The sequence below is a fragment of the Pan paniscus genome, chromosome 11 (assembly GCF_029289425.2).
Source record: "Pan paniscus chromosome 11, NHGRI_mPanPan1-v2.0_pri, whole genome shotgun sequence".
NCBI classification, from domain to species: domain Eukaryota; kingdom Metazoa; phylum Chordata; class Mammalia; order Primates; family Hominidae; genus Pan; species Pan paniscus.
Window position 1 is genome coordinate 80,742,258 of NC_073260.2, and position 22,892 is coordinate 80,765,149.

A 22,892-nucleotide genomic window follows, 5' to 3' on the forward strand; every position below is an offset into this window, starting at 1 on the left:
AAAAAAAAGGAGAGAGAGAGAACGAACGAAAGAAAGAAAGAGAGAAAGGGAAAGGGAAAAGAAAGAGGAGATTGGGCCTTCCTAGAAAAAGGAATATTTTGCCTTCCAGTGAATCACCAGGAAAAAGTAGAGCTTTAATTTGTGACCTTGAATCACAATAGTATCATAACAAAAGAACAAATCTTGATGAAGTAATTTTACTTTCCCAAAGAAAACTGTCATTAGTAAACCTTCAATCACTCACAATTCCTAGTCTTGAGTTCCCAGTAACTCAAGCTTGTGAAGGATTAGGTTCTAATGCAATGGGAGCCTACCACCAAATATATTTATAAAATAAGCAGTGCAATTCAAAACTTCCTCTACAAATGTATAATCTTTGCTTATAAAACCCACATTGATGATCCCAAAGCTTTAATAAAAAACAATAAAGAAAGAAAAGGAAAACCACTTATTGGTACTAAAGCCTTTACTGTAATAAACCAAATATATTTACAATTTATACAAATGTTTAACCTTCAACAAAAATACAAAAAAACATTTCACAAGATGCAAAACCAGGAAACAAGTTCATTGGAGACACCACTGCTCTACAAAGGACGGAAAGTGAGGTGAACTGCAAGGAACAGAAAGGTAATCTCACACTTGGGCAAGGCGTGATCCCCAGATCACCCAGAAAGAAAGAATGGGCTGTCATGTGAGTCGGCAGATTCCGTTCCTCAATCCTACAACCCATGGCCCCTCTGTCCGCTTGGCCTTGGTGCTCCATTTGGTCTATGTAGACAGGTGACTTTCTGCTGATGGACTTGTCGCCTCCTCTTTGTAGACTCAAAGTAGTTTTGTGTCAAGGTTTGGAAACAGGTGTTTGTAATTTTTTTTCTCTTTTAAAGTTACAACTTTTCTATTTCTATAAATTCGAAACATTTTGGCCCAATTCAACTATAAACGTTAAACCACATAATGTTTCAGTAGATGACTTCATAGACTGTAGCCTTCTTGTCCCCCGAGCCAGTGACTATGTACTTATCATCCACAGAGATGTCACAGCTAAGCACTGACGAGGACTCTTTGGACTGGAAGAGAAAACAATGGACATGTGTTTAATGTGGAACAACGGTACTCAGAGGCCCTGCTCCCTCGGAGGCACCTTCACTCCTGGCTTCAGAGGCGACACTGTGGTCAAACTGTGGATCTAGGTGAGGAGTACTTACTCACCTGGAATATGCTGGCTCCATAGGGGGTCCGCCAAGCATTGAGGAGGTTATCTTTTCCAGTACTCACAAACCATTTACCTAGAATTAGCAAAGGAATATCTAGTTTTCACAAGGTTAAAATTCCTACTATACAATTAGCAACTTGGACTTAATCAAACTAAGAACATTTTTAATATATGAGCTATCATGCCCTAAGGACTGGTCCATGATATGAACAGAGGTTTTAATCTGGGCTCCTCAGTGATTTATCAGTGATCTTGGGTATAATCTAAGAGGTATCAGCCTCCTTAGTCACTGGATACAGGACTAGTAGCATCATATCCAACACACGGTAACCCTCAAATATAGAAATCAATGAAGAATGTGTTCTATTTTAGTCAGTCTCCTCATGATAAAATGGGATTAAAGATTCCCATCTTTAATGGGAATTAAAGGATTAAACATCCAACTTAAGTAAAATGCCAGTCACATCATATAGCATGAAGAAAAATGCTGAATAAGTGATAGGCACTCATCCACCCATCCACCCATCCATCCATCCATCCATCCATCCATCCATCCATCCATCCATCTATGCGTACTGTGAACAGATATCTGCCCATCTGCAGCACACAAGAAGGGTCACCACATGAACTTCTTCCCTCTTCATCCTCACTGTAGAGTAAAGTGTAACTAAGTGTCTGCGTATAACTAAATATCGACTTCTCTAACCCTGGATTCCTCATCATGGCCAGCTCATAATGACTTCCACTGCCCCTGCTCCATTCTTCAATAAATTCCCACCCACCCCTCTTCAGAGTAGAAACTCATTGTCGTCTCCCAACCCTCCAAAACAAACTTGTGTCCAAACCGTGTATTAGGCAATCACATTGCCTGCTGACTTTTCTCAAATTAGCAAAACAGACTGAAACAGACATTGCTGTGCTCTGAAGGGCATATTAAAACAATAGAATTATTGCATCCAGCTGCTCGGAGAACATTTTTTCCAGATTATGATCTCTACCATATTTTTTTAAGAAGCATTTTCCATTTGGGCCATCAACGGCCTCCAGTTTCCTTTCGGCTGAACTCACCACAGTAAGCAAATTTCAGGGACAGCACGCAGCTCTCGTGCAGGTGCAGCTGGTACTTGTCAGGCTTGTTCACGTGCAGCACCTCCACATTGCTGCTCTCCATGCCCACCGCCAGCCACTCCCCGGTGGGGCAGTACCCCAGGGAGAAGATCTACAAGGAGCAAGACAGACTCACTCATGATTCCGCCTGATACACTTAGGAAGGGAAGACGCAATGTGAAAAGTGGGGAAATAGTAAGAATGGGGGGAAGTAATCAGCCAAGTCCAGACTGTGGGGAGGTCCACAGGGCAAGTGATCTAACGCAGATGAACCAAGTGTCAAAACCTTTAGGAAACCGGAAACATTTGAACCCCTCTGTCCTTTGGGATAAAATTAAGAAATGATTCCTAATAATAATGGCATTCATCTGTACATTTTAAAGGAGGCTTTACCTTTTAGAGACACTAACTGAAATACGATCATATATCACCTATCAAGGGGGATACGTTCTGAGAAATGTGTCGTTAGGTGACTTTTTTTTTTTTTTTTTGAGACGGAGTCTCGCTCTGTCGCCCAGGCTGGAGTGAAGCGGCGTGATCTCGGCTCACTGCAAGCTCCGCCTCTTGGGTTCACGCCATTCTCCTGCCTCAGCCTCCCGAGTAGCTGGGACTACAGGCGCCCGCCACCACGCCCGGCTAATTTTTTGTATTTTTAGTAGAGACGGGGTTTCACCATGTTGGCCAGGATGGTCTCAATCTGACCTCGTGATCCGCCCACCTCAGCCTCCCAAAGTGTTGGGATTACAGGCGTGAGCCTCCGTGCCTGGCCTTGTTAGGTGACTTTATTGTGTGAACTTCAGAGAGTGCACTTACACACACCTAGAGAGTGGAGCCTATCGCTCGTAGGCTACAACCCTGCACAGCATGTTACTGTACTGAGTACTGTAGGCAACTGTAGCATAATGGGAAGTATTTGTACATCCAGATACATCTAAACATTGAAAAGGTACAGTAAAAATATAGTATTATAATCTTAAGGGACCACTGTCACATATGCGGTCTGTCCTTGGCTAAAAGGTTATATGGTGCATGGCTGTGCTTATGGATAAAATGATATGCTGCTAGAGTTTATTTTAAAATAATCCAGTGTCTGGGGGTGGGAACGAGAGTTATCATATGGCCAAATAACTTAAAGCTGAGCGATGGGCATGTGGCATTTATTGTACAATTCTCTGTGCTTTCATAAATGCTTGGACATTTGCTGTACTCATATGTATTTGAGAATTTCTCTAAGAAGTTTTAAAAAAAGGCAGAACAAAAATTGTATCCTGCTTATGTTGGGAAAGAGTGAAAACAGCAAGACTCTAAGCAACTCAACAAAATGTTAACAGGAATATGAAATTTAGAAGTATATATGCTTGTTTTCTGTTTCTGTCCTAGTTTTCTAAGTAGAATTATTTTTATTACAAAACAAGGTAAAAAATAAATGCCAAGTCATGATCGAAAGAACAATTCTACCACCAGAAAGCATTTAAAATGGCAAACACTGTTTTTTCCAAAACAAGTCTACATTCAGACATTGGACATCAAAATACTTTTCACAATCTACAAAGTTGCCATTTATATATTATTTCAAAAGTCTGCAAATCTAGTCAGCCACCAGTTCATTTTTTAAAGAATGAGGAATAAAATGGGTATCACTGAGGTATCTGTGCATTTTTTTGAGCTCTCTGGTGCAGGGTAAATAAATGAACTTTCAGAGGAGCTGTGACTTTTCTCTACTCTTAGTGACATTCTGCAGATTTCTCAAGTTCTATTTATTTGGGAATCAAAAAATCATCTCCTACTCCTGCATTAGATGGTGAGAATATGTGCCACAGATCAAACACTGCTGAAGGAAAACTATACATTCTTCAATGTACAAATCCCTTAAACAAACTCATATGTAAATATAACAGAGAACACGCCTTAACCTACAGGATTCTAAAAACCACTCTAGTTTTGGGGAAGGTAGGGGGAGGGTCGTGAAGGAGGAGGTGGTGGTCATTGTTTTTAAATTAGTTATCTCAAATTCAGCCCTGATCTGTTTGTCCAGCCACTACCATTCTAGGGTAAGGAGGGAGGGTTGTGAGGAGGAAGACACACCCTAGCCACCTCCCAGACTCCAGGGCAGGCGGAAGCCACTCAGTCACCTGGGAGGTGAAGTCGTGCTGCTGCAGCTGCCGCCCCTCGCGCAGGTCCCAGGACCTGACTGTGTTGTCCAAACCACCCGTCCAGAGCTTGGTGCCATCATTAGAAATGTCAATACAGCTGGCTCCGTCTGTGTGGCCCTGGAATTGCCTGATAAAACAAACCAGATTGAATAATGATTTCCTGCCAGAGCTCAAGGTAAACACTGTTGTGTTGTTAGTTTTGGACCGTGTGTGTGTGTGTGTGTGTGTGTGTGATCCCGCCAGTGTCTGCTGATGTGCAAGATCAAACTAACCTTCCCTGAGGAGGAGGGCAAACAGCACCTGCGATTGTCTTTCCCTTTTTTCACCATCCAAGTGCTAAAGAAATGGAATGCCACTGCAGGTCACTACCCAGAACTTAAATATGCTACCCTGACAAAACCGTCTGGAAGGTAAAATTCTTTCCAGGTCTGGAAAAGTGTTTAATTGTTAAATAGAAAATAAAAGGCAAACACACAAAATCCCGATTGTATTCCTTATGGGAAGATAAAGGTCTGTTCTTTAATCGTGCAGGCCTGAGTCCGTGAGAGAAAGAAATGGGGACGTTACAAGCACAGGGTGTACAGAAGCATTCCTGTTTCCATGAGTGAATCAACACAGCAATGCCCTACGTGCCAACAGAGCATGAGCTCATGTATTTACTCAACCTTGCTTTCTGTGTTAGAAAGAGCCCTGCATTAGGAAATCTGGACTCCCAGATACAAAGGGTCACGCATGCCGGCCTCCTGACCTCAGAGGCATTGGGCAGAGACATAGGTAATTGCTGAGGCAGATCCATGGGCACCTCAGCAAGACTCTGCCTCCAAGCGGAGCACAAGGTTGTTCTTTAAAGAACCTTGTGCTTCATTCAAAAATCGCCATCAGAAACGATCAGCCAACAGGGATCTGCTGAGCACAGATGCTGTGCAAGGCAACTAGCAGAGCTGCTGAGGGGAGGTCAGTGTAAGCCCCAGCAGGGACGGTGACTGGTGGACTCAGTTCTGTATGCTGAGAGGAAGGTGGTGGGGGAGCAGCCAGAAAAGGCGAGCAAAGTCTAGACCCACCCTCAGAAGCAGGCGGGATCCAGTAAAGAACTGCGTGGGAATTTCAACACTGAGAAGAAAGTTATCATGCTGCTTCTTCCTCCAGGATCCCCACACCTTATCATTCCTGTAGAGCTCCAAACTTTTAACCTGAGCTTAGATTTTAAAGAGTGCAAGGGAAGGAAAAAGCACCACTACTGCCCTAAATTCTAAGCCAAGACGTGAACCATCACTTTTAAAATCTTCTGTCTGCAAGCCATCCCCAACTTCTGCACTTTAGGATCCAGGTTGAGTCCTCTCTCCTGCGGCCGTGCAGGTGGACCTCCAATGTTTCCACTTGCTTCCCAGACATCCCCACAGAACACCCAGGCCTGGAGCAGTCCCTGCTTCACTTGGTGAAAGTGTTGCTTTTCTTCCCTTCAAACAGCTCTGGAAATCCAGTGACCCTCTGACTTCTTTTGACCTTTCTAACTCATGAAACGCTGTGCCTCCTTGACTGAAAACACCTTCCTCTGCTGACATACAGTACCTCGCAGCTGCTCCCCCATCCCTCTGCCCTCTCTCCGTCCATATACTATACTCCAGCATTACTCTCAGGCACATCCTATGACTGTTCAGAACGTGCTAGGTTACAGTGGATACAAAGACATTCAATAGGCTGTACATGGCCCTATTACATGCAGCAGCCACTAGCCACCTGTGGGTGGTCCAGAGAAAGATTTGTAAGACGCTACCCCATTCTATCCAACAGGTATTTACTCCCCAGGAGCCGGCACGGAGCAAGGGTTCAGAGTACAGACAAGAGAGCAGAATGCCTGGGCCTCAACTTGGCTCCACCACATCTGACTGTGTGACCTGAAGCCAGTAACTTACCCTCTCTGAGCCTCAGGCACTTCCTCTATAAAATGGGGCAAATAGCAGGACAGACGTTATGAGAACTAAGTGGAGGAATATTTGAAAAGTGCTTAGAATTGATATTTTGAAAGTGCTACTTATGGAGTTTTAAAAAAAGAAAAAAACAAGTAACTTTTGCTAGGATAAAAGGTGGAGAGGGCGTTCGGCCCTGGCTCCATCATTCCATTTTGCTCACCTACACTACCCAGCAAACAGAAGAGGAAAGTAACTGCCGCACTGTCACCCACACGCAGGGACCGGGCCCGGCTCAATGACACTTCATGGATTTCTACAGTGGAGGTTTGAAGAGAGTGAGCTGTCATGATGACTTCTGGAGCCCGTCCCTTCTCTGTGCAGCATGAGAGGGGACTTACCAAACAAGCCACAGACCCCAAACTGCGCCATCCGCAGGGACGGCTTCCCAGCAAAGATGAAACAAGAGTAAAACACGTACTCATTTTACCTTTCATGTTTCATTCGTGCTTACTTTAAAAAGACTTTTTGAGAACAGCTCTGGTGTGAGCACTGATTTCTGAAGGGGGCATTTGGCGGGGGAGCTGAGGAGAGACACAAGGGTACCAGAACTGCAGCTGCTGCTAAGGTGACAGGGCTGATGCCAGAAGGCCAGGCAGAGCCCTGCGGGCTCCTGGGTGGAACCACCCCTGGGCAGGTCTATTTCATTATTGAGATACTTTAAAACCATTTTGTAGGCAAAATTCATAGAATCTCCTCTTCTCATGTACCTTTGTTGATTTTCTGTTATCTTTTATCAGTTGGCTCTTGTCTGCACCAAGTTCTAGCCAAAGCCCAAAACATCTAGTATCAAGGGCCTTTTGTGCTGCCGTGTAATCCACATTAGGCCACCCCTTGGCAAAAGCCAGAAATATTTTTAGAACAAGTTTGGAGTCTGTATGTGGGCTGAAGAATTGGCACATTAAGGAGATAGAAAGTCTCGGGTGACACCAGGCATAGTAATAAGACTGTAAGCCCCCCAAAGGCAGCAACACAGTTGTCTTTGTTCCCTCATCACCTAGCCCCATGCCTGGCATTCAAGAGGCTCTTACTGTGTGGGCTGCAGGCAGCCAGAGAGAAGCAGAGGTGATAGGCCCAGCTGCTAAAGAAGCGAACCCCTCCTTAGACGACCATCTTTGCTCACCTCACTAGTGTCTGGTTGTGCAGATCCCACACAGCGATGTTGCCGTCGCTGCAGCATGAGAAGCAGACCTTGGAATCAGGGCTGATGGCCAGGGCGTAGCAGGCGGGGGCCGAGGACGTCAGCTCCGCCTTGATGCGCGGGGTTGGAGCCGCCAGGTCCCAAATGGACAAAGTACTGGCTTCCCCTCCCACTATGAGAGTGCAGCCATCGGGTAGCAATTTACAGGAACGGATATAATTGTCTCTGTTCTGTAGAATAAACATAATTCATTGCTATAATGAATTACCGAGCAATCATAGCACCATGTTCTCTAATGGCTGTCTTGGTTTTTTGAGTTAAGAGTGGCGTTTCATGGACACTCTAACAGAGCAAGAGTTCTCTAGTCAAGATTGGGGTCCAAGTACAACTGTCTCCTTCAAAATAGTAAACAAAACAAATTCACAGGAGCTTAGGTAACTGCTTCTGGTGTCCTGCATCACAGAGCTGAAACTATCTAGGTATGAGGTACAGGTGTACACATAGTTCCCTGAGAAGAAACCACTTTTCCAAGCTAGTTTATAAATCCACCTCATCACCCTGCATTATTTACCACTTGGAAACTGCAGGCCCATCCTCTACATTTCAGTCTTCGTTATGCTGAGCACATTACCTCATTAGTCAGAAGGATTCTTGCTAAGAATTTACCAGAGCTGCTTTCTCAAGTTGTCATGTGGCTGCTGTTACACTTAAGCCCCTCAATGCAAAGGCCAAAGAACCTGATAAAAGCAGGCATCTTTCCATCAAAACCGACACATATGAAGGGGCTGTGGGTGGGGGGCCCTCATATGATCAACTCCTGAAAGATGCAGATATGGCTAAAGTTTGCTTACATGCTTTTAACGATGGACTATCTTTCAAAGATTAAAGAAACTTTAAGCACATGACTTCAACAAAGGATACTCCTACTGCTATAGAATATTGGGCCATATTTAAATAAGAATTTCATGAATGAAGACATTTTGAAGTTATTTGGTTTTTTTTAAAAATGCACTAATAACTACTCTAAAAAAAGTCTGTGTTTCAAAAACACTGCCACTCTGCTTTTTGGAAACACCTTCTCCGGAATCCTTACAATTTTCCAGGCAGGCAGTGGGTACGTGGCACCATCTGCAACAGCAGAGTGCAGGCAGACACCACACCAGGGCAGGGCAGGGCAGGGCAGCTCGGAGTCTGCTTAAGGCCAGTGGTATGTGCTCTGTAAATCCTGGGGTTATGGTTTAGAAATCGGCACATGGCCGGGTGCGGTGGCTCACGCCTATAATCCCAGCACTTTGGGAGGCCAAGGCGGGCGGATCACAAGGTCAGGAGATCGAGACCATTCTGGCTAACACGGTGAAACCCCGTCTCTACTAAAAATACAAAAAATTAGCTGGGCGTGGTGGTGGGTGCCCGTAGTCCCAGCTACTTGGGAGGCTGAGGCAGGAGAATGGCGTAAACCCCGGAGGCGGAGCCTGCAGTGAGCCGAGATCCGGCCACTGCACTCCAGCCTGGGCGACAGAGCAAGACTCCATCTCAAAGAAAAAAGAAAAAAGAGATCCGAACATGTCCCAACATGTTTTATGTCCCTGAAAAATGCTAAATGGTATTCTCAGGCTCTGAGCGGACGTGGCTTAGGTACTCTGGGAAAGCATTCTCACTGCTCTCTTTCGTTGATGGCTGCCCCGGGTCTTTGCAGTGACAGCCTTTAACCCTTTCCTGAAGTTAAGGCCATAAAACCTAACCAGCTCTCTCAGGTCTCCCTTAAAAACACAGACCCTGTTCAGAATGGTTTTTATGCCATGTTATCAAATATTTACTATTCTATATTTATCTAAAGGCTGTAGGTCAATTAAAAAATGAGTGGATGGCACAGATCAGAGTCCAGGCCAAGTTGTGCTTTTGTCCATTAAATGGGAAACCCTCTTTTGTAATACACATCCATACATGAGGAGAGCCTCTGTAAACCACTGTAAAATATTTTTTAAAAAGAAATCCATCAACTCTGGGATTTAGCCAGTACAACAGCAACAAATGAAACCTTCACATTTAAATGGGGAGCCGAGGGGGTTAAATAACCAACACAGGAAACAGAAGGGGCTTCTATTTCCTCATAATGGGAATAAAACCCAGGCCCACACAGCTATTTCCTTATTGAATCTCCAGGGAGAAATTGCCCTTGTGCACCAGTTCCTGTTCACTCACCAGACAGTCGAGCTGGGAGACAGGGCTCTTATTGCCAGGGTGGCTGATGTCCCAGACCTTGACGCAGCCCTTCCCGCCTGTGTACACGTGTCTCGTGGGGTTGCTGATGGTCACAGCGCACACCACCTCCCCGTGGTTGAGGGTGTTGATCTGGCGAGCATGCCGGGGGATTCCGGGTCCGATGAGGGCGTCGGGGGGAAAAGGGACAGGCTGCATCTGACCGTCTGCAGTAACGTGGAAGGAGTATGCACTTTTGGAAAAACGATTGGAGAGAAGACAGAAAACACATTTACAGAGGAAGCAATCGTTATCTCGGCAATGTGCTACGACTATGAAAAAGATGAAAAAAAGGAAAGATTCTCTTGTATAGTTTCCTTTGAAATCAATACAAATTGAAGCATTTACTGATGGTGCAAATTTAAAATAATTAATAGCAGAAATCTAGCGTGTACCAAATGACATATATATTGAACTGTATGTAAAATTTTTTTAAGGGTTTTAAATTGTTCTTACCCATTCTGTAAAGCATTCCCTCAAATCTCATTATAAAACACTTAATGTACTTCCAAATGAACATAAAATACCTCCTTCCATGTATCTTGTGTAATTGTATGATTTCTTAGTATAATTTTAAATGATTATTTTCCCTGCTAAAGATGAAGCCCTTAAGAACTAATAATAATTAAACAGAGTAGATATATTTCAACAGCAAAAGCAACCTCCAAAAAAACAGCTTTCTAAAAATACCAGTTTATGGTTTGGACTTCAACTTTCTCTTGCTTAAGGAAGAGAAAATAAGAGATTATCTTATATGGCTGTAAACAGAGATTTTAGGTTTCCTACTCAACAATCTTCCTTGCCTACCTTGGTCAGGAACGCCATTATATAAGACAGCAAAGTGCGCAGCTAAAAAACTACTACTCTTCCCCGGTCTCCTTTAGCCCAGCCTGCCTATGTTCTGACCAATGAGGTGTAAGAAGAAGCTGTTGGATGGCATTTTGAGGAAGCTCTGAACTTGAAAGAGGGGACAGGGATGGGGGATATGGGAACTCTCTGTAACTTTCCACTCTATTTTGCCAAGAACCTATAACTGCTCTAAAAAAATAAATAGGGAGAGAGCATACTTGCCCTCTTCTCTTCTTCCTTCCCACTGCCTGAGCTAAGAGCAAGATGACTGGTGCTCCTACGGCCCCTCTGGGCCACAAGTTGATTTCAAAGACAGAAATCAATTGCTGGATAGCAAAGACTTGGAACCAACCCAAATGCCCATCAATGACAGAATGGATAAAGAAAATGTGGCACATATACACCATGGAATACTATGCAGCCATAAAAAAAGGGATGAGTTCATGTCCCTTGCAGGGACATGGATGAAACTGGAAACCATCATTCCCAGCAAACTAACACAGGAACAGAAAACCAAACCCTGCATGTTCTCACTCATAAATGGGAGTTGGACAATGAGAACAATGAGATCGCGCCACTGCACTCCGGCCTAAGCGACAAGAGCAAGACTACGTCTTAAAAAAAAAAAAATTATGCACATTCTACTTTGAAGACCACTACTTCCACTTTCTTAACTTGAAATCACTAGGAGAGCTAGAAGTTCAAACCATAAACAATAAGTGAAGTATGTACTGCTTCCTCCTTCCCATTACCCTCGAGAAAAGTCTGGGCCCTTTCTGGAGCTTGTCATTGGCAGCTTTAAATATAATGTAAACACCATGAGTACTAACACAGAGCTTAAATTTTCATTTTAATACAAACTCAAATTTTGTAAAGTAACTTAGCAAGCACAAAACTGAAAACCGATTATGCCAGGTCTCTACCACCCTGCACTTAAAACCCACATACATTTGCTTGAAAATAAAATGCATGCTATTATCTTCCCTCCATAAAAGCAAAATATCAGACACATGAAGACTTTTAAACTTCCTCTCCACTCAATCACAGGACATAATCTCAATCTGTTATCTGCTGGCAAATTGGTTCCAGTAACTAATAGTAAATAGCTTTTTGGCCCAAATCCTTAATGTTACTCTTAATTTGAATGAATAAGCACATATAATGGGAACCATGGAGACTGTCCTGGGGAATAAATACACATATAAAAACAATACAGCTCAAAGCCCTCACATCACCAAACCACTCAATCTCATTTTTTATCCAACAGGATTATTTGGTGTCCTTAGCAATATATCGAGTCCACATGACATTTCAACATGCACATTATAGTTAGTTGAACAGGAACCTATGCCACTTATTATGGGATATTTGGAGTCATAATCAAATAGCATTTTGTTGCCCTTGAAGACTGCCACAGAACTATGGGAGTTTAAGTCTATTCATGTCCTACAAGAATTCTAGGCTTTGAAGAATGCTCAACGAACAAAGTCCAGTAGCCAAGTTCTATGACTCAGAATCAGGCTCCATGCTCTGGGTCCAAAAACAACAAAAAAATAGCCAGGTGATACTGAAGAAATGACAAGTAAATTTCCATAAAATTAAACAATTGAGGCTGGGCACAGTGGCTCACGCCTGTAATCCCAGCACTCTGGGAGGCCGAGGCGGGCGGATCACGAGATCAGGAGATCAAGACCATCCTGGCTAACAGAGTGAAACCCCACCTCCACCAAAAATACAAAAAAATCAGCCGGGTATGGTGGCAGGCGCTTGTAGTCCCAGCTACTTGGGAGGCTGAGGCAGGAGAATGGCGTGAACCTGGGAGGCGGAGCTTGTGGTGAGCCGAGATTGCGCCACTGCACTCCAGCCTGGGCAACAGAGACTCTGTCTCAAAAAAATAATAATAATTAAAAAATAAAAGTAAGGGCTGCGCTGGGAGGCGGCGATGAGAGGCTCGCACGCCTCCAGCCCGGCCCCGGCTCCCCGGGACGGAGAGCCGAGCAGCCCCGGCTCTGGGCTATGGACTATGGGCGAATAGCTCTGACCACCCGGCGAAGCATGCCGCCTGCCTTGGCCTCCCAAAGTGCCGAGATTGCAGCCTCTGCCCGGCCGCCACCCCGTCTGGGAAGTGAGGAGCGTCTCTGCCTGGCCGCCCATCATCTGGGACGTGAGGAGCCCCTCTGCCTGCCTACCCAGTCTGGAAAGTGAGGAGCGTCTCTGCCCGGCCGCCATCCCATCTAGGAAGTGAGGAGCGCCTCTTCCCGGCCACCATCCCATCTAGGAAGTGAGGAGCGTCTCTGCCCAGCCGCCCATCGTCTGAGATGTGGGGAGCGCCTCTGCCCCACCGCCCCGTCTGGGAAGTGAGGAGCGCCTCTACCCGGCCGTGACCCCGTCTGGGAGGTGAGGAGCGTCTCTGCCCAGCCGCCCCATCTGAGAAGTGAGGAGACCCTCCGCCTGGCAACCACCCCATATGAGAAGTGAGGAGCCCCTCTGCCCGGCAGCCACCCCGTCTGGGAAGTGAGGAGCGTCTCTGCCCGGCAGCCACCCCATCCAGGAGGGAGGTGGGGGTCAGCCCCCACCAGGCCAGCCGCCCCGTCTGGGAGGGAGGTTGGGGGGGTCAGCCCCCCACCCGGCCAGCCACCCCGTCCGGGAGGGAGGTGGGGGGGTTCAGCCCCCTGCCAGGCCAGCCGCCCCGACCGGGAGGGAGGTGGGGGGGTCAGCCCCCCGCCCGGCCAGCCACCCCGTCCGGGAGGGAGGTGGGGGGGTCAGCCCCCCGCCCGGCCAGCCGCCCCGTCCGGGAGGTGAGGGGCGCCTCTGCCCGGCCACCCCTACTGGGAAGTGAGGAGCCCCTCTGCCCGGCCAGCCGCCCCATCCGGGAGGGAGGTGGGGGGGTCAGCCCCCTGCCCGGCCAGCCGCCCCGTCCGGGAGGTGAGGGGCGCCTCTGCCCGGCCGCCCCTACTGGGAAGTGAGGAGCCCCTCTGCCCGGCCAGCCGCCCCATCCGGGAAGGAGGTGGGGGGGTCAGCCCCCCGCCCGGCCAGCCGCCCCATCCGGGAGGGAGGTGGGGGGGTCAGCCCCCCGCCCGGCCGGCCGCCCCGTCCGGGAGGTGAGGGGCGCCTCTGCCCGGCCGCCCCTACTGGGAAGTGAGGAGCCCCTCTGCCCGGCCAGCCGCCCCGTCTGGGAAGGAGGTGGGGGGGTCAGCCCCCCGCCCGGCCAGCCGCCCCATCCGGGAGGGAGGTGGGGGGGTCAGCCCCCCACCCGGCCGGCTGCCCCGTCCGGGAGGTGAGGGGCGCCTCTGCCCGGCCGCCCCTACTGGGAAGTGAGGAGCCCCTCTGCCTGGCCAGCCGCCCCGTCCAGGAGGGAGGTGGGGGGGTCAGCCCCCCTGCCCGGCCAGCCGCCCCGTCCGGGAGGTGAGGGGCGCCTCTGCCCGGCCGTCCCTACTGGGAAGTGAGGAGCCCCTCTGCCCGGCCAGCCGCCCGGTCCGGGAAGGAGGTGGGGGGGTCAGCCCCCCGCCAGGCCAGCTGCCCCATCCGGGAGGGAGGTGGGGGGGTCAGCCCCCCGCCCGGCCAGCCGCCCCGTCCGGGAGGTGAGGGGCGCCTCTGCCCGGCCGCTCCTACTGGGAAGTGAGGAGCCCCTCTGCCTGGCCAGCCGCCCCGTCTGGGAGGGAGGTGGGGGGGTCAGCCCCCCGCCCGGCCAGCCGCCTGGTCCGGGAGATGAGGGGCGCCTCTGCCCGGCCGCCCCTACTGGGAAGTGAGGAGCCCCTCTGCCCGGCCACCGCCCCGTCTGGGAGGTGTACCCGGCAGCTCATTGGGAATGGGCCATGATGACAATGGCGGTTTTGTGGAATAGAAGCGGGGGAAAGGCGGGGAAGGGACTGAGAGATCGGATGGTTGCCATGTCTGTGTAGAGGGAGGTAGACACGGGAGACTTTTCATTTTGTTCTGTACTAGGAAAAATTCTTCTGCCTTGTGATCCTGTTGATCGGTGACCTTACCCCCAACTCTGTGCTCTCTGAAACATGTGCTGTGTCCACTCAGGGTTAAATGGATTAAGGGTGGTGCAAGATGTGCTTTGTTATACAGATGCTTGAAGGCAGCATGCTCGTTAAGAGTCATCACCACTCCCTAATCTCAAATACCCAGGGACACAAACACTACGGAAGGCCGCAGGGTCCTCTGCATAGGAAAACCAGAGACCTTTGTTCACTTGTTTATCTGCTGACCCTCCCTCCACTATTGTCCTATGACCCTGCCAAATCCCCCTCTGTGAGAAACACCCAAGAATGATCAATAAAAATAAATAAATTAAAAAAATAATAATAATAAATAAAAGTAAAACAATTGAGTTGCACATGATTTATAAGGATGGTGGTTAAGATGGAGAAACTGCTTCTCAAAGATCTCGGTGCTATGAGAGAAATGACACATGTGAGGATTAGTTTTTCTCTGTGTACCACAAATCAAGCTGGGCGCCTCCAGCTAAGGCCAGGTTTCCATGAGGCACCCTTTCATCAATCTCAGATTTTTCAGAGAAAGGAAATTTTATCTTCCTCCAACTGGAAGCCTGCTTATCATAGAGTTAAATGTTCCAGATTAAATAGATGCACCGAGTAACAGACGGGAGATCTGTCTGCTGATCTTTGGAAGACACCCACTTCTCTCCCAGGTGTCCTCTTCTTTAAACTGCACAGGAGGCCTGCGATCATCATACGGAGGCAATTTAAAATTGATTCACAATGCAGCGAGCTGCTGTCAGAAGCTGTGAACACTCATCCATCCCACGGGAAACCCATATGGATGTTAATACATCAGTTACAGGGGGCCTCGCAGGAAGCTGGTGCTGCCCGCTGTGCTGGAGAGCCAAATCAAATGAACACACCAGAGCAACACAAAGGGTGGATGGGTCTTTAGGAGGGATCAACTGGAAGGAAAAAACCAGGGGAGGAAATTATTCACCTACAATAATAACAGAGCTTTTTCAATAAAAGGCCACACTGAGGGCTCATCATGACAATGGTGAAGGGATCCCAGAAGGAAACTTAACTTTCTCTACTGGTTGAGGAACTAGGAAAAGTAAAACCAATCAGAAAGAGGAATGTATAAACAGATAGTGAGCATTCATGAATATCGCTCACACCTGAATTCAGAATGAAGCCAGATACAAAATAATGGACATGGAAATGACTGCATTTCTAGAATTTCGAACACAGGCAAAATTCATCTGCAGTATTGAAAGTCAAGGTGGTGGTTAACCTTGGTGACTGCAAGGGGCATGGGAGGGGTTTCTCGGCAATGATCCTGCTCTGTTCCTTGATCCAAGGGCTGGTTACACAGGTGGCTGCCTTTGGTGAAAAGTCACTGAGCTAGACATGTATGATTCATGCACTTTTCCGTATGTGTATGGTATTCCAATATTTAAAGTTTAGATTCATTTACTTATTCAAGCAGAAGTCGAGGGGAAGGCTCGTAACCAGTTAACACATTAGATTAGGTCCACAGGCAAATCAAGTGCCCAAACTTTGCTGTTAAATGAACCTCTCTCTGGTTCTCTGGCTACATCAACTGCCGTCTTGCCAATCAGCCAGCCTGCAGTCTAGAATGTGTCCGTTTCGTGATCCATAAGATAGGAATAATAATAAAACACAGAGGTGGCAGGGGTTGCTGTAAGGATTAAAGTGGTAACAGCTGCAAAACACTTAACACAGCACTTGACACCTGCAGTGAGTCTTCAGGAAATGACAGTATTGTTATCGCACCACCACGACTTAAAAAAAAGCCAAGTGAAGATACGTTGAATTGAGGGCTTTATCTCAACCAGTGGACAAGTATGTGGGTCAGGGAATGCGGAAAGGGAGGAAGACGCAGGGTGGGGATCAGGAAAGCACAAGGGCAGTGACGAGGCAACAAAAAACACAAAATTCTTAAGTCATCAAAGGTGAGAGTGGGGGAAATGGCAGTTGGCAAAGACTAGAACAAACGCCCAAAGAGTAGAGATGGACGTTTGGATAGAATTGTGGCAAACTGCAGGGCAGACAGTCAGTCCTGGATCCCTCCTCCTTAGGGGCCATACAGCGAAGCCCACCTGCATCTCAGAAAGCCTCAGAACTGAGCCCCAGCCCCCACCTAGCTTTCTGAATCAAGCTCCTACAGATCAGGATCGCTTCTGCTTCTGAAGTCTGGTGTCAGAATCGAAAAGAATAAAGCCCACTCGACTTCACAGATGTAAAACATGAATGAAATAAAAACCCATTAAGAGCAAGGGGCTTTTCATTTACTGGGCACACAGCAGAGGTGAAGGAACTAAAAGCAAAGAGTCCCCACCGGGCTCCTTCGCAGCTGTGGTGAACTGGAAAACAAGACTGTGTTCCAAGGGGGCAGGTTGTTTTTTCCTAGCAGACCAGGCTCCTGTTAATAAAACTATGCTGTGTTCTGTGGTCAAACAGGTGTTTACAGGGTTGTTGGTTTCCTGGAAATAGGAACTGCAGTGGCAGAATCAAGTAAACAATAATGAAGAACCACAGACCCCAGAGATGACGGCTGTGGTCAAGCCCCGCTGCCTACGGACTTGGCACTCTGGATGTGAAATTGTTAGCTATATTAACAAGGATCAAAAATCCGATCGTGTCAAAAACCTTCATTCGCTCTTCAAGCTCTTTAGGGCTCATGAAGCCCTTTACAATTTAGTGCCAACAAGTCTTACTTCATGTGACCTTAAACTCCCAGCCACATAGGACAACAGGCCAGTCCCCTAAATTATCACATGCTGTCACATCTCCAAGTTGCGCACAAACTGTTCCCTCCTGCTAGAACAGCACCGCTTCCCTCCCAAGTACACGCCGCTTCCTCCCTCCCTCTGCCTGCCACGAACTCCCCAGCCTTGATGATTCTTTCCCAGGGTCCTAACCTTTCCTATTAACCTCTCTAATAGTATTTCTCATATGGTGAACATTTAAGTCTTTCCCATTCCAGAGTTCTTCAGGGGCAGGCAGAAGGTTTCACCAGCCGGCACTCCATCAAAGGATCAGAACACCACGAGCTGTCTACTGTTACCTAATCACTTACATATTGAGGAAAAGTTGCCCTGGTAAGGAAAATCTGCTAAAATAAGGTGGGCATTCCTCTCTAAGCCCCTAGGTTATGCCAGCCAACTTTTCCCAGGCAACGTCTAGCAATTATACCAAATGTCACTAAGAAGATGGTAGCAGTTTCCTAAGGGGGAAAGGCAGTCTCTAGACAGCTGACTTAGACCACAAAAAAGACAATGAAAGCAATGACAATAATGAAGTGAAATCCATAGCTTTCCCCTAAGCCAGCTAAATCCAGTGGATGCTGGGCCCTTCCCAAGTAAGCTGTGGCAGAAGCAACCAGAGGTCACATGGAACAAGCTCCATCCTGCATCTGGGCCCTGGAAAGCAGGACCCACACAGTCAAGTGCAAGAAGTCAGAAGGCACAAGCAATTGCTTCAGTTTAATGACCAGTAACATGTGGGCACCAAGCCTAACTAACTTGAGCCTCATTTCCCCATTTTTACAATGTGCCCTGACAAAACTTAGCCTATGAACAGGACTGCTGAGGTGTGAAGTAATGAAGCCACATGGGAAAGTACTTCAAGAAAGCTATGAAGCGCAATATAGTCAACCTTTGTTTGCCACATCACAGGAGGGGGCTCACTATCCCTTACTGTTTAGAGATGAGGGAAGGTGGCACAGGAGAGGCTAAGTAACTCGCCCATAACCACGGCTAGTAAGCGGTAGACCAACTCCAGCTCAGCCCAGCTGCAAAAGTGGAGCTGTTAATCTTTACCTTAGCTTCCAAGTCAGCACTACCTGTGACGTTATCCCCTCAAGAGGGATAACGTGGGACCCACCAGGACAAAGACACCTACCCCACACATCGTGAGCAACATAAGGCATGTCGACATCGTGAGTGTGACTGTGGGGGCTGGGGGAACCGGGCTCCTTATAGAATGGATGAGAATAATGTAATTTATGATTCCAGAGGATACTCTTAGCCTGAAAACTAATAAAGGTGGTGGCTGGGAGGAATAGTGACATGGGGCTCATAAGAAAATCAGTCTTATTATTCTAAGACTTTAGAAGAAAGTATAATTTACCTGCTATGGGTAAAACCTTCCTCTGTCAATTTTTTTTAAGGGTCTGCACATCTAACCCATGACATCTACAAAATTTTTCCAGTTTGGCCATTTGCGTATTCTTCCAAATAGAAAATATGCAGAACAGGGTATAATTCCCACCTTATTTGGAAGACAGCATTTTTGCGTTAACGGAGGGCTTTATTAACAACTAACTTGAAAGTAGCAAACTTCAAAGCATTAGGTTGGGAGACTCTTTGTTTCCTTATTTAGAGGCATACACTCTTATTTTCATTTATTTTTTTTAAAGGCAAATACAAAACTTCTTAAAATGGATATGTAAAAGAAGATTAAAGCAAAGAAAACAAGAAACAGATGACCTAAGTTGATAAATGAGGAAGTATTCCAGCCAAAGTCAACATTTAAGATTCTGAGTTCTAGGACCTAACTTCCTCTATCAATTACACATTTCCAAACTTCTCAATGTGCTGGGGCAGGAACAAGGCTCCTAAACAGGACAAAGATACAAATGGAGAAATTCTTGGATGGAAAGTAAAACAAAAAGAGGCTTAATATATTGCTATTTCAAAGCTAAACTAAAAAATTCCAGCAAAGGAACTATCATTACAGACAAAAATGAGCATTATCCAAGCAAGAAATATACACACTATATTTATATCCCATAAACCAAAAGTCATTTCTGACAAGGTGAAGAGGGAGAGAGAGAAGTAAAGTGAGGAATTATTATAGCTAAACACAACTGACATCAAAAGGAAGGTCCTCCCAGCTACTCAGGAGGCTGAGGCAGGAGGATCCCCTGAGCTCAGGAGTTTGAGGTCACCCTGGAGATCCCCATCTCATTTTTCTTTTTAAAAAGGAACAGCCTCACCTCAACTTAATTTCAAAAAATTAAGCTACATATTCCTATATCAGAAGGTAGAAAAACAGAAATTAAACTAATACCCACATGGCAATAATAAGGAACAAAATGGGCATGTTATTTTTAGCATTTAATAGACCAAAAAAAAAAAAAAAACCTACCCAAATATCACTGTGATGGTCAATTTTATATGTCAACTTGATTAAATCAACTAAGGGACACCAGAGTGGCTGACAAAACTATTTCTAGGAGTGCCTCTGAGGCTGTTTCTAGAAGAGATTAGCATTTGAATAGGTAACCTGAGTAAAGAAGGTCCCCTCACCAGTGCAGGTGGGTATCACTGAAGGCCTGGACAGGACAGAAAGTTAGAGGAGGAGCAAGTGTGCCCTTCACTTGAGCTGGAACATCTACCTGCTGCTCTCGATTATCAGTGCTACTGGTTCTCAGGCCTCAGTTTGGAGTAGAACTACGCCGGCTTTCCCGGGCCTCCAGCTTGCAGACAATAAATCATGGGATTTCTCAGTCTACACAGTCGTGTGAGCCAATCCCTCCAAATAACTCCTTCTCCATATCCATATCTATAGTTTATTGGTTCTGTTTCTCTGGAGAACCCAGAGTCATACAACCCCATCAAATAAAAAGAGGGCTGAATCAATTTTCAAGTCCACTAAATAAGCGAGCTGTGGAATCTAGACAAAAACAGAGAAACCAGAAGATCAGAAACAGAAAAAGTGGGGTGAAAGGGGGAAGCCCCTGGCCACTGAAACTTTTTCTTGGCTAAAAGCCTGGAAAGGGTCTCTAATCACTGCTGCAAGTGTTTTCCTATGAGGCAATTTTACCCCAAACGTAGTTAAGATTTTTCTTTTCCCTTTAGGCTCTAAACCAAAAAGGTACTTTAAAGATTTATTTAAACACTAAACAAGTGGGTAGAAGATTTCTAAATTACATGTCTGGCATTAAAACATAGGGTGAAAGGACCTGTAACTACCCTAGACTCTTAAGCCAAACTATCATTAGCCTGAGTTATTACTGACCTCTAGGTGCTAATATATAAGGCAGGTAGAGCACAGCCCCCAGGTATTTATAGGGAGAACAGCAGGGCTACAGTGCCAGAAAAAAAAAAAAAAAAAAGTCTAACTAAACTTTGGAATTTCTCTTACCAATGATCTCCACAGAGCTCAGGGGAATAAATGTCCTAAAACTAAAAATGAATTCAAGTTATGCTGAACTAAACAATACCAATTAAATCCAGCCTTGAGGGTATGAAAACAAGCTCAGGGTTACCTCTTATAAACCAACACTACTTAATAATTCGAAAATGCGAACCAGGGATCTCCTTTAGAAAAGAATGAATCACAGGGTCTTACACAATCCTGGACCTGTCTCCCACCTATTCAAGGCAACGAACATTTGTTTCCTGGGTGTCTATGCTCAAGGGACAAGACTTCGGGAACTTCCATCCTCCTGGGGAGGAAGCAGATAGAAACATGGCTTGTACACGATTATAATCCAAGCTCTCAAAAGTGTGAGAAGTGTCATAAGATGTTTCACGGTGCAACTGGAGGGAGACCATAGATGGGAAGGCATCCATGAAGGCTTCATGAAGGAGGCAGCAACTCAAGTGGACTTTGAAGGACAGAAAATACTTCAACAGAAAGAGACCAGTGAGAAGGGAAGCTGCTACAGGGAGCAGGGGCTGGAGTCATCAGGGAACAGAGGCTCATCCCATTGGGTTAGCACAGGATGTAAAGCACACAGGACATGGCACCGGAAAAGCAGGCTGGGGGGATATTACCAGCGGGGCCTTGAAGGGCACGTCGGTTTATACAGGTCGAACATCCCTTATCCAAAATGCTTCAGGACCAGAAGTGTTTCTGATCTCAGATTTTTTTCAGACTTCAGAATATTTACATATACATAAATGAGTCATCTTGGGGATGGGACCCAGTCTAAACACAAAATTCATTTCTGTTTCATACAGACCTTATGCACTTAGCCTGAAGGTGATTTTAGTTTTCCCTTGGGGATACCAAATAAACTGTGTGTTGTGTGTTTTGACCACACCTTGTCACATGAGGTCAGGTGTGGAATTTTCCATGTGTGGCTCATGTCGGTACTCAAAAAGTTCCAGATTTTGAAGCATTTTGGATTTTGAATTTTCGAATTAAGATGCTCAATCTGTATTCAACTTTTGAAGATCTCTGTGCAACACACGGACCTGATAAGTGCTTTACAATAAAGAATACACTGACAGCAATCTGATGAGGAAGGAAGACAACACTCAGCTAGGACCTTACTGACAAAACTGGGCATGAGAAAGGTGAGAATTTTAACAAAGAATAAGACTGTTAAAAAAAAAAAAACGAGTTAAATGGGGAAGAATCTAACACTAAAGTTTGGGCTCAGATGTCAGAGGGAATGGGAATGATGCTTTAACAAAGAGAAGAAGTTTGGGGAGGCTGGAATGGGTATGAGAGAGGAGGGAAGGTGACCAGGGTGGTTGGGAAACCCATCTTGTCATCTTAACACCGGAAACAGGAGTGTGGAATGGTAGCACTACAAGTCATCTTGCTCTGTTCCACTCTGATTGACAACAGCGTGAAGTCACCAGGCCTTTGCACATGCTGGTCTCTCCACCTAGAGGTTCAGCCCCTTCCCCTATTGGGTTAGTGCAGCTCTGAAATCCCTTCTGCAGGGAATCCCTGCTTGACCATTCCCAATGGGATCAGTCCCCCATGCTGTGTCATAGGCTTTCTAGGACACTGTTCCTCTGTAATAGCTCCGTGGTAGCCTCAGGGTCTAAAATTCTGCCTTGGATTTTGTGATTATTTAACTCATGTTCCCCTTGAAGGATCCTGTTCAGGATATGCCACACCAAATATGCTCTTTCGGTATATTGGTTATATTGAGCTGAAAACACTTGAGAAATGAGAGATCCAGGAAAGACTTTCTGACCTCTCACTTTCTATACAAAAACAGGCCATAAAATTTCCCATGAGAAAGGTGCCCTCCCTGTACCAGAAACAGAAGAACAGCCTTATCACCAGAGTCTGGGAATCAACACTAAAAGGGATTTCCACAAATAAACTTACCAAAATAAACTTTGTCTCCCACAAGTTTTCCCCCAATATATCTATCTCTTAGTTACTTCCCCACAATTTACTGCCTCCAGCCCAAAACTCTTTTTCTTGTCATGTCTTCACAAATTTGTCATTTCTTTGTATAAAAGTGAT

The 22,892-nt window shown here is 46.2% G+C and overlaps 1 protein-coding gene across 5 annotated transcripts in view; it reads right to left on the reverse strand.

Moving 5' to 3' along the window:
• Nucleotides 1-448: 448 nt before the first annotated feature.
• Nucleotides 449-22,892, reverse strand: part of TLE1 (TLE family member 1, transcriptional corepressor) — a 107,034-nt gene continuing 84,590 nt past the window's right edge. For all 5 annotated transcript variants that reach the window (XM_008963852.4, XM_008963855.4, XM_003811447.6 and 2 more), the window contains 6 exons: nt 9,787-10,036; nt 7,567-7,814; nt 4,456-4,603; nt 2,285-2,435; nt 1,213-1,289; nt 449-1,070 (listed from right to left, as the gene is read on the reverse strand). In XM_008963852.4, coding sequence (XP_008962100.2) covers nt 963-1,070; nt 1,213-1,289; nt 2,285-2,435; nt 4,456-4,603; nt 7,567-7,814; nt 9,787-10,036 — 982 coding nt within the window. In that variant the 3' untranslated portion in view covers nt 449-962. The remainder of the gene's footprint in view (nt 1,071-1,212; nt 1,290-2,284; nt 2,436-4,455; nt 4,604-7,566; nt 7,815-9,786; nt 10,037-22,892) is intronic.